This window comes from Drosophila eugracilis, unplaced genomic scaffold (genome assembly GCF_018153835.1).
Source record: "Drosophila eugracilis isolate 14026-0451.02 unplaced genomic scaffold, ASM1815383v1 contig_2152, whole genome shotgun sequence".
Lineage (NCBI taxonomy): Eukaryota > Metazoa > Arthropoda > Insecta > Diptera > Drosophilidae > Drosophila > Drosophila eugracilis.
Window position 1 is genome coordinate 1,110,643 of NW_024573036.1, and position 16,188 is coordinate 1,126,830.

Below are 16,188 nucleotides of genomic sequence, written 5' to 3' on the forward strand. Positions count from 1 at the left end.
TTGGTTCGTTTGGTTTTAATTAACATCATTTCAATCGCTTGCATTGTGAGCCACCCTTAGATTTCACTATAAACAAAACTAGAAGCCAAGGCAGACGTACTCAGATCTTATCGCCAAATCAGTCTGTATACTCACGTTGGGCAAATATATACCTGCATATTGCTCATCCCGCCCATCTTACCTGCCAACTATACGAAAACACGTCCGGACACAGTCTCCGGTCGTTTGTAGTCCACAGATTGGAGTTCAGCTGGTGGCGCATAATAGGGTCGTTATCTGCAGGCGAGGGCGAGATAGAGCCGCCGATTCCACGGCCATAAAACCCCACAGCATCAATTAACTGCTTCTCAGTTAAGTAGCTAGTGCAGCGAATGGCAGGTGTTTTCCCTTAAGCCTCACCTTCTTAAGGACCGTCGCCAGTGGATATTAAATTCAGGAGCTATTTACTTCGGATCCCATCAGCATGTGTCTGCCGGAAAGAGTGGGTGGCCCTGCAATACAGAGTATTGCCACAGCTTTAGGTAAGATTGTTAAATTGACCTTAAGCAAAGTTAGTCTTCATAGTGATTAATTAAGAAAGCCTATGGGCCTTGAAAATAATTAAATTAATTGATAAATATAAGGATTTTAATGACATTTTTTATAAGTATATATATTTCATTGCAGGCAATATTATCTGTTTTAACTTTGGCCTTATGTTTGGCATCACACCGGCGCATATGGCTCTCTATGAGTCGGAGGAACGGACCCCTTTAAATGAGGCCACCGATCCGGCGGGAACTGCGTGGCTGACGGGATACCTTTTCCTCAGTGCCGCCGTTGGAGCCCTTATCTCTGGAGTACTGGCTTTAAGAATTGGACCCAAGTCCGTGTTGCTCTGCTCTGGACTACTTCAAATCGTAAGTCAAATCGATGTTGAACATTCTTCGGAATGCTAACGAAAATTTATTTACATTTTTTTTACCTAGCAAAATAGTATTTCTCTTGAACTTGAAAGTCATGATAATATTCTTTGGAAATTATTCATGTTCGTTGGAGTCAAAATAACGAAATTCTTAGAAATAGAAAAAAGCTGCATAAAATTTAACATCAAAACATTTTCCTTCTTTTCCAGTCCGGCTGGGCTTGCATTCATTTTGGCTACGATATAGTGCACATCTACGCCTCTCGTATGTTTGCGGGCGTGGCATCTGGAGCTGGTTTTGTCGTGCTTCCAATTTTCATTAACGAAATCGCGGAGTCCAGGGAAAAAGCCGCCAGGCTTACATTCACCATCGAGCTGTGGAGGACGCTGGGCATCCTGATTGGATTCGGACTGGGTTTCTACTTGCCTTACGACCTGGTCAATATCGTGGGATGTGCCGTGTCCTTTGTGTTCACCATGTCGTTCCCCTTCGTACAGGAGAGTCCGCATTACTATCTACGGAGGAATAATGTAGCCAGCTTGGAGAAGTCACTGCGATGGTATCGTGGCATCAGGGATATTGATGATCGCAAGAAGCCCGAATACCTTAGCGAATTGGCTGAGTTTCAGGCTGAACTGAACAGCAAGGCCAAGAATGTGGGCTCGACACCCATGTCACATGGATATATCATCCGGTTGACTTTCGTCAGCTTTTTACTGACCGTCTGTGCCAAGCTGAGTGGTGTGTTTGTGGAGCTAAACTATGCTGCGGATTTCCTTGGACGAACAGGGTATTCCACAGAAACTAATTACGTGGTATTGGCCAGCGCCCAGTGCTTCGGAGCACTCCTTGCCCGCCTCGTTGGTCCACGGTTGCCGCGAAAGGTTAGTGCTTTTTATATACCAAGCTTGGTCTATCATATCCACTGAAGAATACATCTTTCATATTAGTTTGTCTTTTCACATTTTCAAAGGATAATGAATAACTAATTAACATTTATTATTGTATTTCAAAATCTTATATTAATTAATGTTTCCTTTAATTATATCACATTTCGAAATAATGTATATAATTATATAAAAATTAGTATTCCACTGTAGATACCCGTCATTTCCCAGAATTAATCCTGAGTTAATTTCTACCATTGCAGCTCCTGCTTTGCTTCTCCTCTCTTTTTTCTGCAGCGGCAGTAGTGGCATTGGCAGTGTTCAAGGTTTACGGAAAGCTTTGGCTGCTGGGCACCTGGGCGGATCAGTATTTGCCAATCATCCTCCTGGCTTTTCAGCTCGCCTTTGTCAGCTTCGGTCTTTATCCTTTGGCTGCTGTTGTTAGCAGCGAAGTATTGCCCACTAAGGTGAGTGAATTCATTCAGAAAATCCATTAAGATATTAGTTTCTCTGATTCTTATTAGGATTACAAGTATTACATTTTATTTAAAATGTTATGCGTAAATGCTGTTATCTGAGTTCATTCATGTTCTGAAGAATTGCATAGCTGCGTGAATTTTCAACGAAATTAAGCATACTCGAGAAATGTGGTTTCGCAACCCACGTATACGAGTATATGAAAAAATTAATTACATTATTTTCCAGCTTCATGATTTGCTGTATTCATTGGCATCTGCTGTTTCCTGGCTGCTGCTCTTCGGCATGATAGAGGTGGGTGTAAATTCAACAATACCTTATATGCAGAATTTCAAAAGCCGATTTACTTACAGGCATTTAATGCAATAAAGGCCACAATTGCTCCGGGTCTGGTACTTTACCTGTGGGTCTTTGCCGGCGCCTCAATATTCGTGGGTCTGATTTCACTACCACTTTTGCCGGAAACGCGCAACCGTCGTCCTTCGGCGGTGCAACGTGAACTGGGCTATGTGGACGATGGCGGAGTGGCCAAGGGAACGGCGGTGACCAACGGACACATCGCCACCCACATCTGAGATGCTCGAGTGCTTACTCCTGTTAGCTTTACTACGATATTAATATTTTTATTTAGTTTTAATGTGCCCTAAAGCGCTTACCAAAGTATTAAATGAAATGAAAACAAACAAACAATGAGATTAAAAGTATAGTTTTTAATAGGGATGAAAGTAGATCCATGATGAATGTAGCACTATTTACCTTTCGTTACAACCAATTTGCTCACAAAAGTATGCAATGTCAACATGAAAAATAGTTATTACTTATCCGGCTGGCAACGGCAAGATCCGGAATCCAAAAGAGTAATATGTCGCCAACGTCACTCAAATTTTGGGTTCACAGCCTTATCTTTTACCCCGAATCTTGATATTTGGCCACGGGTCTTATCTCGTTTACGGTCTGCTAATAACCTTTCCGTATACAACTTTACCCCAACTGAGAATAACTTGCGATAAAACTTACGGTAAGTGCTCTTCTCCTGCCATACTGAACAGAAGTCTCTGAAAGATATTGCGATGAAATGTTGTACGCATTTGGTAAACGTGTTAGTTTTAAAAGAGCAACTGAAATCTGCAGACAGGAAACTTCTATCTAGTCATTTGATATGACAAGAGCACGCCACCACTTAAGATTTTGTTATATATTTTATAATCTTATCAGATAAAATTTAATTCGAACAATTAAGGGCATTAACTTTAGGAAAGAACTCTAAGAAGTAAATGTATTCTTAAGGCAAATACAAGAATCAACAAAGGAAAATCGCCTTACTAGTTTTTTATTTCATTTCACAATTGTTTTTAAATGAATTCATTTTTCTGAATATCATTTTAGGGTGGTAAATAGTACCTTGTAGCCACGAAATGCACCTATCTTCGCACGTATAAGATCACTGAAGCACGCAACATTTTAGCATGGTAAGCAATCCGTTGGAACGGACTAATCAAAATTTACACGTTTATGGGTGAGTTGGCCTAGGGGGATTGCCAAAAACGCTAAATGCGCGACTATTGTTTGCTCTGAGTATCTTGACTGGGCAAATATTTGTCGCGATTAGGAGGTGGGAGTAATTTACAATGGTCCCTCTCAATTCGGTGGCCAAATGGGAGTACGGAGTGCACCCGCAAAGCAAAGAGAGAGAGACTTCTCTCATTCGACGCATATCAAATCAGGAAAAAACAAACAAATGCCGTAGAAATAATTGTAATCGACGGAGGGTTAGCAACAACAAATTTACATTAACACCCCGGGCTGTAATTAACTATTTTCTGACACAATGAATTCGCTTTTGCTCTCGATTTCCCCACAGAGCATAATGGAGCAGTGATAACGGTCTATAATCTACGCAACTCGCATTCCGCTCCCTAGTTCAACTAAGCTCGTTTACGATCTAATGCAATATATAAACATTATCATCCAGCCACTGGTTTCGCTTAGTTAAACGCGAACACTTACGGACCCTTGACGTCCGGGTCCAGAACGAAATACTGAACTAAAGCAGAGGACTCGTCGGGCTATGAAAAACGGGAAATAGTGTTTTCTCTAAAACGTTTTTACAAAATGAGTTCCGCCGGCGGTTCCAAATACCAGTACTTAGCTGCCTTAAGTGGTTAGTAAAGAGTTCACAAAAATAAATAAAGGTGAAAAACCAACCACAAATCACAAATGGCAGACAAAACTCATTTAACGACTCGAAATACAGATTACACAGAAAGTTTGTTTTACTCAAGACTCGTATTCAACGAAGTTGAATTATTAATTTCGATTTTGTTGTAAAATCCTTTCTAAAAAGAGTAGACTGTAGTGTCCAACTGGAGTCTCTTAAAATAAAATTAAATTGTGCATTTATCTAAATTATGTAATTTAAATCATTTTTCGCACAGTAAATATAATTTCAATATCGTATGGAGCATTTTGCGGTTGGCCATCATCCAGCTTTTTGGAACTGACAGCAGAGGATAGTCCTCTGGATACAGGCCCTCTGACAAGTAGGGATCAGGGATGGGTGGCGTCGAACATTTGCCTGGGAGGGCTGTTTGGAACCCTTCTGTTTACATGGCTGGCAGATAAAATTGGCAGGAAATGGTGCCTAATGTGGATGGCATTGCCAAACCTGGTAATTAGTCAATGAATTCAAATTCAAAGGATGCAATTGGAATAACGTAATTTTATAGCTAGGTTGGGTAATCATACCTTTTGCCCGCAACCCGATGCACTTAATCATCGCCCGGTTTATTGGAGGAGCAGCTGGTGGGGGCTGTTTCACAGTGATTCCTATCTATATAGCTGAATTGGCATCTGACAAGTATGATCTTACTTACAGCTTCTTAATGGGGGATTTAATGAATTTCCTTGTTTTAGCATTCGCGGCACTTTGGGCGTCTTTCTAGTGCTAACTTGCAATGCTGGGGTGGTTTTGGCCTTCGTCCTTGGCTACTACTTCAACTATGCCCAAGTGTCCTGGATTGTCTCCTCGTTATCCTTCGTGTTTGTGGGCTGCTTCTGGTTCATGCCGGAGACTCCGCAGCACCTGGCCAAAATAAACAAGATCGAGGAGGCAGAGCGCTCTCTGCGCTACTATCGAAATATTAAAACGAATCCTGCCAAGGAACTGAGTGAGGAGCTGCAACTGGAACTGCAGAAACTAAGGACTACTGAGAAATCCGATGCAGATGCTGATGGGGACGATAATGAAGCTACCGGTGTGACATGGGCAGACTTCGGTGAGTCTTTAGTCTTTTGACTAAATACGTCCCTAAAGGGTGGGGATGCCTTAAAAATGAGTTTTAAAAGTAACAATGATGCTTAATCTTTGATTAATTACTTGTCACTTATGGTTGGAATTGGTAATTGAAATGGGGTCATCTAAGGCCATTGGCATACGGTGCGTATACGTGATTCGGAAAGATTATGACAAAGCATGAATGAATAATCGCAAAAGCATTTGATAACAGATTAACTGAATTTATACAAACAAATTTATGTAATACTTTTTAATAGTAAACGGTGCGTATGCGTAATATTATTGTAGATAAGATACATTAGTAGTTTCTTTTACAGATTGTTTTTATTTCTTTAGAGATTTCTAATCCACTTGGTAATATCTTTCTTATCTCTTCTAACCAGCTGAGGGCAAGACCCGGAAGGCTTTCCTGATCGGATTCGGACTAATAAGCTTCAATCAGCTCTGCGGATGCTTCGCGATGCTGAATTACACAGCTGAGATTTTCAAGCAGGCGGGATCTAGCATTGAGCCTACGATGGCTGCCATCATAGTGGGTTTCATCCAATTACTTGGAACCTATACATCCACTGTGTTAGTGGAGCGATTGGGCCGGAAGCTATTGCTTCTGGTTTCGGCAGTGGGAATCGGACTGGGCCAGAGTGCCATGGGCATTTATAGCTACTTCCAGGTATTAGGATGGCATGTGTCGACATTTAGTTGGGTGCCCATTGCCGGATTTTCGTTCATGTTGTTCCTGGCCGCAGTGGGTCTGCTGTCCTTGCCCTTTCCTGGTGATATCGGAGATAATGCCGCAGAAGATTAGGAGCACTGCGATAATGCTGCTCATGTCGGTGCTTTGGTTGATTTCGACCTGCGCCATCAAGGTGAGATTTATTCAAGTTCATAGGAGTTCTTCAACCTTATTTATTTTTCTAACAGCTTATTCCCGCCTTCATTGAGTCGCTTGGCATGCATGGGACCGTCTTCATGTTCGCCAGTTTATCCTTCTCAGCAGCTGTGTTCATCGCCGTGTTTGTGCCCGAAACCAAGGGCAAGTCAGTTGAAGCCATCTTGGCCAGCCTTTAGTATTAATAGTTAATTTTGTTATTGTTTTCAATAAAATCGAAATCAAAATCCACTTAACTAGCCTTCATTCTAAAAGTAAATACAGTGGCATGATTGTTATACTAAAACATCCCACAGAACAATCGGTTGTCTATCCTGCTACCTTGATCTTCCAACATCTGTTGCCATACAAAAGATCTTTTCAGCTAGGCAAAATCTTTGATTAGATAAGTTCTATTGAGATAAGGTTTACTCATGAATAATGTTAACGAAAATGGATGTGAAACTAGAGTAAAAATATTAAAACCTATTCAACATATTATATTAAATATTGTTTTCCAGAATTTAAATCTTTAAATGTGAGACTTCTAACATTTCGCTATGATATTCCAAAGAGTTTTTTAAATAAATAATTTAAGATTAACTGTTAATCGATTTTTTATTCTTGAAATTAGTTGTGAAAAATATTAAAATAATAAAAAGAAACAGAAAAATAAAAGCCCAGAGAGGTGGGTGATCTGACTATTATGCAATAAATGTAGTCTACTTCTAGGCTGGACTTGAAAAGCGAAATGGCTTAAGCCCACTTCTAGTCAATCGGAGTGCCACAAAATAAACCAGACAATTCTAATCTACCTGCTTAAAAAAGAGTTTGCCAGCTCAAGACTAATCTTTATATACAAACAGTTAGCAAGCAACACGCAATAAAGTTTACAATTACCTGGCGAGCTTTTGCACTTTTCCTGATTCCGTTAGTAAAATGGGTTTACATTCGAAGAACTACCCTCTGAGATACACGATATTTGCGGGAAATGGCAAAATTTTTTAAGAACTCCTTGCTTCAGCCTCACACACGTTATCAGCTTTTGGCCACTGTAATTGGTGAGTCGAATTTTCGGTAAAATGCATTCATAGCAGCTCAAACCAAAATTACATATTCAGTCAACATTATCACCTTTGGCCATGGATTTGGTGTGGGTTGGCTCTCACCGACTTTGACTAAAATCCAAACACCGGAGTCCCCATTGGGATTTGAGGTAAACATAGATGAAATTTCCTGGATGGGCTCCATGCTGGGATTGGGCAGCGTTTGTGGTAATCTGGTTGTGGCCTCTTTGCTGGAGCGAGCTGGTAGGAAATTCTGCATTTATCTACTGGCAGTACCATATGCAGTGAGTTGGGTATCGAAAAAGTAAATATTGTATTAAAAGTTTTTTCTTTTAGTGCCTTTGGATTTTTATATACTGTGCATCGAATATTTATTTCCTGTATGCATCACGATTCCTGTGTGGTTTCACAGGAGGTGCAGCCTATGTGGTGTTGCCTATTTTTATCTGTGAAGTGGCAGATTCCAGGTTAGTTTATGTTTTTTATAGAAATGTTTCATTAACATTATTCATCCGTAGCATCCGAGGAGCCCTGAGTTCAATGGTAATGCTGTCAGTTGATTTTGGAGTATTGTCTGGCTTTATACTCAGTACCTATCTACCGTATCATGTGGTGCCCTTCTTGGGCTTCATAGTGCCAGTGGCCTACTTTATAGCCAGTCTTATGTTGCCTGAAACAGCTCCATATCTCCTAAAGAGAAGCCAACTTGGAGCGGCTGAAAAGTCCTTTAGATATTACAAAAACGAAAATGGAGAATCATCGAAAGTTGCCTTTGATGAGCTTCGGACCTCTATTCTGTCTCAGCAGTTGGGTTCCGATTTCAGTTATAGAGACTTACGTAAGAACATGCATATACATAAAAACGAATAACTACACTTAAAATGATTTTTTTAGTCACCAAACCCGCCTTAAAGGGCTTCGCTGCAGCTACTGTTCTCTGCACAGGATTCCAATTCAGTGGGATTTTCTGTTTTATCAACTATACATCAGATATATTCGCCAAATCAGGATCAGTCCTGGATCCCAACACCTGTACGATTATCATAGGTTTGGTGCAAATTATTGGTGTTTACACCTCAACCATCTTTGTGGACATCGTGGGGCGACGCCTCCTGATGTTGATATCATCTCTGGGCGTGGGAGTCGGATGCATTGCCTTTGGCTGCTTCACGTACTTCGCACAGTTCTATGATCTGGAAAAATTTAACTGGCTGTCCTTGGTTATAATGATGTTTATTTTATACCTCGCCAACGTGGGACTGGTTGGGCTATTCTTTCTGGTAATAGTCGAGGTCTATCCAGCCAAGGTGAGTAAATTTAATATGTTTAAATATTTAAATCTAATCCTGATCCATTTCAGATACGATCATTTGGTACCTCGGTTTCCATAATCTGGATGAGCATCCTGGTGTTCTGTACGCTGAAGATATTCCCTCTCATGCTGCACTTCTGGGGCATATCCTTGACCATGTGGTTCTCGGCGACATCCAGCTTGCTCACCTTTATCTACTTCCTATTTTTCTTGCCAGAAACCAAGGGAAAGTCGATGGTCGAAGATTAAAAATGCTATGTAACTGCATTTTGTTGGAATTTGATAAGACAAATAGCCAATGTAATCTAATTTTATGCCAATCAATGTTAAAATAAAGTGAAATAAAGAAAAAGAAAGTTTCGTTTACGAAATAAGCCTTCTAAAGAAAACTCAAATGTTTTGGTAACTTCGGGCACAGCCTAATATTGAATATAATAGCATACTTTTACGCATTTGTTTTTCAACTTTTAATGATTATTTAAATGTTAGCTTCTCTGCTCTCTCTCTCTCTCTCTATTTCCTTTTGTTATATTCGTTCTTTTATGTGCCAAACTTTTCTACCAGAAGTTTTCCGCCTTTGGCCTTATCTACCAGACGGCCAGTTGAGTCTGGGCCAACATCATAAAAGTTACAGCTTAATACCAGTCGAGGCAGACAAGCCCCTTTTTCTGTGGTCTCATCTCCGGGATGGTAAAAGTAGAAATTCATTGTTTTCCTTGTGAAATGTCCAACTTAATCTATTTGCCGAAGAATAACAGGTGTGAACGGCTTTGCCTCTTATCTTTACAAAGTAATTTGTTTGTCGTTGGGGTGGGTTTGCCGATTCGAAAAAACACAAAGATATAGACGATGATCTCTGGTATTGCGGATATAAAGTTTATGAAGGGACTAAGCTCAGAGCTTTTGCCTTTCGTTTGGCTTTTAAAACTACAACCTATCGCATTTGTGGCTAAGACCTGGAGAGTAACCGACATTCAAACGGCTAAAATGGTTAGGATTTTCGAGAACTCATTGCTGAAGCATCAAACTCGTTACCAATTGTTGGCCACGGTAATTGGTGGGTTTTCCTTGTGTTGCCAATGAAGTTTGAAGTGTATAATAGCTGTTTTCTGCAGTAAACATCATAACCTTTGCCCATGGCGTTGGTGTGGGCTGGCTGTCACCCACACTTACCAAAATCCAAACGACCGACTCTCCGCTAAAATTTGAGGTAAGTCTCGCCGAAATATCCTGGCTGGGTTCGATGCTGGGTCTGGGTAGCCTGTGTGGAAACCTAACAATAGCCCTTTTAATTGAAAGAGCTGGCAGGAAATTCTGCATATATCTGATGGCAGGACCATATGCGGTAGGTAATTCCATTTTAATTGGCCACGAACATCTAACGGAAAGATTTAAATTTTTAGTGTATATGGATTTTGATTTACTGTGCATCCAATGTGTACTTCCTATATGCAGCCAGGTTCCTCTGTGGCTTTACCGGAGGAGCGGGATACGTGGTGGTTCCCATTTTCATCAGCGAAATCGCCGACAGCAAGTGGGTTTGTGTGTGGTTGAAACCAAAATTAAGATTTAAAAATCCTCTGATTTCTAGCATCCGAGGTGCTCTGACTTCAATGGTGATGTTATCCGTTGATTTGGGTATTCTGGCTGGCTATATTCTGAGCACTTATCTGGCCTATCACGTTGTACCCTTCTTAGCCATTATCTTGCCCGTGGCCTACTTTATTGCCAATATAATGTTACCCGAAACGGCTCCATATCTCCTTAGGAAAAGCCAGCTGACTGCAGCGGAGACCTCGTTTAGGTATTATAGAAACCAGCGGAGTGCAATTAGTGAACATGCATCCAAGGCCGACTTTGAGGAACTCCGCACAGCAGTTCTTTCCCAGCAGACAAAGAATGCAACCCCACTGAGCTACAAGGACCTCCGTGAGTAGGGGATTACGATGGAAAACGCAGTCCCTTCAGAATTTCATTTATTACAGTAACAAAGCCAGCTCTTAAAGGATTCGCAGCCTCCACTGTCCTCAGTTTGGGCTACCAATTCAGCGGTGTCTTCAGCTTCATTAACTATATGTCCGACATATTCAAGGCCTCTGGCTCGATTGTGGATGTCAACACGGCCACCATTATCATAGGAATAGTCCAAATAGTTGGGGTTTACACCTCGACCATATTGGTGGACATTGTGGGAAGACGAGTTCTGATGTTGATCTCCACAATGGGCGTGGGAGTCGGATGCATAGCCTTCGGTTGTTTCACCTTCTTTGCAGAGTCCTACGACCTCAGTGATTTCAATTGGCTGCCTTTGTTGCTGATGATTTTCATTTGTTACGTGGCAAATATCGGACTGATTGGGATCTTTTTCCTTGTGCTGGTGGAACTGTTTCCAGTGAAGGTATGTGGGTCACAGGGAGTTTTGTGTTGGTGGCTAATTTTCGTTCTTTGCAGATTCGCTCCCTCGCCACTTCGATATCTGTGATATTCTTGAGTCTCCTGGTCTTTGGCACTTTGAAGTTGTTTCCCCTAATGCTGCACTATTGGGGCATATCATTCACCATGTGGTTCTCGGCCGCCTCCGCTTTGCTCACTTTCTTCTACTTCTGGCTGTTTCTGCAAGAAACCAAAGGAAAGTCTATGATTGAAGATTAACAAGCAGGAGAAATTCATTTTTGGCACATAAAAGGTTACCTTTTTAAAATAATTATAATTATTTAATTATTAAATAACAGATTTTTGAGAAACCGTACATAAGTGCCTTCATTGTAAACACAATAAATTTCATCCTCTTAAGCGCCTTGTAAACGATTCCCGAGCTTTTATCGCATTAACTACTTAATTTTATAGCACTTACGAGTGCAGTCAAGATGTTAATTTTCACGAAAAAAAGTGGATTGTTCGGTAATTTCCGCCTATCTATTTTATATGATTTTAAGCCCCTTTTCAAAACTTTATGTTGGTTAGTAAACATTCCTAAGCCATTTCGTCATAGGATTTTATACCCTTCTAGATGCTTGTCACAAATAAGTTTAACCGCAGATTTTCGAGGACGCATGACTTATCTTAGTAAAAAAGATCGCCAATAAGGGTTTTTCCTTCAACATTTGCAACATCAAAATAAACCTGAAATATTGCATCTTCGTCCTTATCATAAAGTTAGAAATAAGTTTTAAATTGTAAAAATAGGCATATTCAAATTTGTCTGATTTCATAATTTGATAACAAATGGAAATGGAAGCTTTCAAGCTGCCGAACCAGTTCCAGAGTTCGAGATAAACCGACTGACTCAGCAAACTCTCACTGAAACATGAAGATGCTTTAAAAATCCAAAAGTTTAAAACCAAACATTACTGTTTTACAAAAACAAAACAAAAATAAACAAAAATGAAAAATCTTTTGTGGTTTCTTATAGAAAGTCTTTTCAAGTGTATCCACGAAAGATAGGCGACAAAAGAGATTTTGTCTTATCTGGCTTAGATAAACCGGTCGTGAAATATTTAAGACGAAGTCCAGAGCGCAGATGAATCTCATTCAGTCTGGAGAAAGCATCTCGACCATGACAATCAAGTTGCCCTTAGCCTCGGTCTTCGATAATCCGAACTGCCTGCTGGGTCGCAGGAACCGGCATCAGTTCCTGGTTACCTTGCTGGGTAAGACACCGAATAACCTCCAAAAAGATGAGACCTCTCTAGAACGGTGTACTCCCCAGTAAACATTGCCACCTTCTCGCATGGCCTGGGCGTCGGATGGATGTCGCCGGTGATGAGGGATCTGCAGACCGATGAGTCGCCCCTGAACTTTCCCGTTTTGGTTAGCCAGGTGTCCTGGATAGGATCACTCGTGGGCATTGGCAGTGTGTTGGGCAATCTACTGGCCGGATTTCTTCAGGATCGCATTGGTCGCAAGCTGATCTTGTTCTTCATTGCCATACCGTATACGGTAAGATGAGTTCGCATTTATAACGTAACTATTTCACCATGCTTGTGTTATCTATGATTCGTCTAGATCTTCTGGTTCCTGGTTTACTTCGCCCAGAGTGTGGAGTTCCTTTACATCGGACGACTGATGGCCGGCATGACGGGTGGCGCCTGTTACGTCGTCCTGCCGACCTTCATAAGCGAGATAGCCGACACCAAGTGAGTAATATAAACGTGGCGCGTAGTGATTAGCTACTAGTTAACTACTTGACCATAAATCTTCACAGGGTGCGCGGTCGGCTGGGCTCTATTATCTTATTGTCGGTGAACATGGGTGTTCTGGCGGGCTATATTGTGTCCACGAGTTCGGATTACTATACATCTCCCCCGTTCATTATCGTGCTGCCAGTTTCTTACTTCATCTGTAATTTCTTCATCCCGGAAACACCGCATCATCTTATCCGCAAGGGCAAAGTAGATGCCGCTAAAAGGTCGTTCATGTTCTACAAAAACATCAGGAGGGAAGACATCAAGGCGGAGAGTGAGTTCGAGGACCTGAAGTATCTCGTACTTAAGGATCAGACAGAGAAGGACAAGTCTTTTGACTACAAGGATTTCAGTGAGTTTTCATTTGCAATTTGATTAGTTACCCATAAAAATACGGGTTTCGCTTTTAGTTACCAAGCCTGCCTTTAAGGCCTATGCCTCTGCCGGTGTCCTGCTCATTTGCAACCAATTCAGTGCCAGCTTTTGTGTGACCACCTATTTGTCGGATGTCTTCGCGGCATCTTACACCACCCTGAACTTGGGCATGTGCACCATTATCATTGGAGTGCTTCAGATCGTCGGCAACTATGTGACCACCCTGCTGTGCGATAAGTACGGACGCAGGATTCTCATGCTGACCTCATCTTCCGGGGCTTCTATTTGCCTTCTTGCCTTTGGTACCTTTACTTACTTCGCCAAGAGTTATGATCTCTCGGTAGTTGGTTGGCTGCCACTCGTAATATTGTCCTTCTTCGTCTTTCTCTGCAACATCGGCATGGTGGGATGTCTCTTTGTGGTCCTCGTGGAGATCTTTCCGGCTAAGGTGGGTTCTATTCGGTAACTGCTGAGAGCTTTATTAACAATTATTATATTTCAGATACGATCTGTGGGTGTATCCACGTTTGTGGTCATTTTGAGCAGCACTGTATTCCTCACTCTGAAAATTTTCCCCATTTGCATGGCCATCTGGGGCATCTCGGTTACCATGTGGTGCTGTAGTGGCAGCACGTTCTTCTGCTTTCTCTACTTTTGCTTCTTTCTGGAAGAGACCAAAGGCAAATCGCTACTGGAGGCTTAGTTTGTTTACTGGGAAGATAATGGTTTATCAAATTTGTCGCACCTGGGCGATTAGCCTAAGCCCGTTGCTATCTTTACGGCCAGAGGATACCGGACGGATACTTAAGCCCCTTCCTCAGCGGAAAGCCCTTTCAGTGATCAGAGATACTTGGCCAATGCAAGACTGAATAAAGAGCGCGGTGTTCGTATTATTGCTTAGAAGATTACTTTATTTCTTGGGAACAAAATGCTGATGCAATTATTTCAAAGGCCGAATTGCTTGCTTAATCGCAGGAATCGATATCAACTGCTGACCACGCTGTTGAGTAAGTAACCCAAATTGTATGCCTATTGAAAATATATCTAATGACATAGTTCAGTTAATATTATATCCGTATCACATGGCATTGGCATTGGCTGGCTATCTCCCACTCTGAGGAAACTGCAATCGGACTCCCCTGTGGGCTTTGAGGTGAAGTCCGAGTTCGAGATCTCATGGGTGGGCTCCATGTTGGGAATGGGTTCGGTGACTGGCAATATTCTGATAGGATGCCTCCTCGGGCGCCTAGGCAGCAAAAGGTGTCTGCTTTTCATTGCCATTCCGCATTCGGTAATTTGTCAAAATCGAACAATGGGAATTGTACTTACATTATGGCTGCTCTTAGTGCCTGTGGATCCTGGTCTACTTTGCCCAGAGTGTGGAGTTCCTGTACGTGGGAAGACTCCTGGCTGGCATCTGTGGCGGCGGCATGTACATTGTTCATCCCATTTTCCTCAGTGAAATAGCAGATGCCAAGTAAGTGGATAATTTATGACTTCTCGCAATGGAATTGTCATGTTTGCTGGTCTGTAAAAGATAAGGCTCAACGTCACGATAAAAGCCTTTTAAAATGGATTTCCATTGAGTTCTAACGTTTATTGAAATAGGCTAGGCTAGATTATAAGGTAGTAAATCACATTGGTTTATTTAACCTACAGCATCCGAGGTACCTTCTCTGCCATGGTCATGCTATCGGTCAACGTGGGCGTACTTCTGGGCTACATAATGGGCACCCACTTGTCGTACTACTCCATTCCCTGGATTGTGCTTATATTGCCCCTGTGCTACCTACTTTTTGTATTACTGTTCATCAAGGAATCACCAATGCATCTGATAAGAATTGGCAAGTACTCAGCCGCCGAAAGATCATTCCGGTACTACAAGAACATCAAGGACAGTGATAACATTCACGATCAGAATAGAGCCATGGAGGAATTCGAGATCATGAAAATTGCCCTAACCAAAGGGGATCCGTTAGAGGATGCCATTACTTTCAAGGACTTTTGTAAGTTCATAAATGTCCTTGTTTTCCAATAATAATATTACTAATATTCTGAAAGGCTCACGACCTGCTCTCAGGGCCTATGGTCCCGCTCTGGTCCTGCTGATTGCCAATCAGTTCAGTGGCCTTTTACCATGGTCAACTACATGTCCGATATATTCGCTAACTCTGGTAGCACAATGGATCCCGACACCTGCACCATCATCATTGGAGCCGTCCAAATCCTGGGCACTTATGTGACCACTTTGCTGTGCGACATCTGCGGACGCAAACTCCTCATGTTGGTTTCCACTAGCGGCGTGGCCATTAGCCTGACAGCCTTTGGAGTCTTCACAAAGTATGCTGAAAGTCATGATGTCAGTGAATACAGCTGGATACCCCTCTTTCTCATGTCGATGGACATTTTCCTGGGAAACATTGGCCTGGTTGGGTGCTTCTTTGTCAGCCTCGTGGAAATATTTCCTGCCAAGGTAGTTTCCCGTAACGTGTAGACTAAATTTCGTTATAATTCTTAACAATTGTTATTTATAGATACGTGCCAAAGCGGCTTCAATGGCAATTGTGGTCTGCAGCAGCTTCGTCTTCGTCATGCTGAACATTTTCCCAATTTGCATGAAACAGTGGGGCATATCCGCAACCATGTGGTCGTGTGCAGGCGTAACCGCATTTAGCTTCGTGTACTTCACGTACTTCATGAAGGAGACCAAGGGCAAGTCCATGCTGGATGACTGAAGAGGAATGTGTTAATAAATTTCCAATAAAGTTTCTAGCTCAAACTTCTGCCTTTAATCAATGATGGAATCTTAAGTGGTCTC

General features: G+C 41.8%; 6 protein-coding genes across 6 annotated transcripts; all 6 read left to right on the forward strand.

Annotated features, from left to right (window-relative positions):
• Window positions 1-287: 287 nt before the first annotated feature.
• LOC108110486 (facilitated trehalose transporter Tret1) lies at window positions 288-2,952 on the forward strand. The gene is made up of 6 exons (XM_017219563.2): window positions 288-521; window positions 667-899; window positions 1,115-1,789; window positions 2,056-2,259; window positions 2,498-2,563; window positions 2,623-2,952. Exons 1-6 carry the CDS (start codon window positions 464-466, stop codon window positions 2,842-2,844), a joined length of 1,458 nt encoding a protein of 485 aa, XP_017075052.1. The 5' UTR covers window positions 288-463; the 3' UTR covers window positions 2,845-2,952.
• A 1,294-nt stretch (window positions 2,953-4,246) lies between these two features.
• LOC108110490 (facilitated trehalose transporter Tret1) lies at window positions 4,247-6,684 on the forward strand. Its single transcript, XM_017219568.2, is given in 7 exon segments — window positions 4,247-4,430; window positions 4,705-4,937; window positions 4,996-5,126; window positions 5,183-5,544; window positions 5,948-6,327; window positions 6,329-6,430; window positions 6,486-6,684. Coding segments are annotated over 7 exon segments (1,404 nt in total). The 5' UTR covers window positions 4,247-4,381; the 3' UTR covers window positions 6,633-6,684.
• Window positions 6,685-7,408: 724 nt separating this feature from the next.
• LOC108110530 (facilitated trehalose transporter Tret1-like) lies at window positions 7,409-9,172 on the forward strand. Its single transcript, XM_017219612.2, has 6 exons — window positions 7,409-7,493; window positions 7,554-7,783; window positions 7,836-7,966; window positions 8,018-8,337; window positions 8,394-8,806; window positions 8,860-9,172. The coding sequence occupies exons 1-6, from the start codon at window positions 7,424-7,426 to the stop codon at window positions 9,058-9,060; spliced, it is 1,365 nt and encodes a 454-aa protein (XP_017075101.1). The 5' UTR covers window positions 7,409-7,423; the 3' UTR covers window positions 9,061-9,172.
• A 602-nt stretch (window positions 9,173-9,774) lies between these two features.
• LOC108110819 (facilitated trehalose transporter Tret1-like) lies at window positions 9,775-11,511 on the forward strand. The gene is made up of 6 exons (XM_017220054.2): window positions 9,775-9,868; window positions 9,927-10,156; window positions 10,215-10,345; window positions 10,403-10,740; window positions 10,797-11,209; window positions 11,263-11,511. The coding sequence occupies exons 1-6, from the start codon at window positions 9,799-9,801 to the stop codon at window positions 11,461-11,463; spliced, it is 1,383 nt and encodes a 460-aa protein (XP_017075543.2). The 5' UTR covers window positions 9,775-9,798; the 3' UTR covers window positions 11,464-11,511.
• A 792-nt stretch (window positions 11,512-12,303) lies between these two features.
• Window positions 12,304-14,270, forward strand: LOC108110439 (facilitated trehalose transporter Tret1). The gene is made up of 6 exons (XM_041818111.1): window positions 12,304-12,461; window positions 12,521-12,750; window positions 12,817-12,947; window positions 13,016-13,347; window positions 13,406-13,818; window positions 13,873-14,270. The coding sequence occupies exons 1-6, from the start codon at window positions 12,332-12,334 to the stop codon at window positions 14,071-14,073; spliced, it is 1,437 nt and encodes a 478-aa protein (XP_041674045.1). The 5' UTR covers window positions 12,304-12,331; the 3' UTR covers window positions 14,074-14,270.
• Window positions 14,263-16,149, forward strand: LOC121529961 (facilitated trehalose transporter Tret1). Its single transcript, XM_041818112.1, is given in 7 exon segments — window positions 14,263-14,377; window positions 14,432-14,661; window positions 14,717-14,847; window positions 15,030-15,376; window positions 15,432-15,497; window positions 15,500-15,843; window positions 15,905-16,149. Coding segments are annotated over 7 exon segments (1,398 nt in total). The 5' UTR covers window positions 14,263-14,298; the 3' UTR covers window positions 16,106-16,149.
• The last annotated feature ends 39 nt before the right edge of the window (window positions 16,150-16,188 follow it).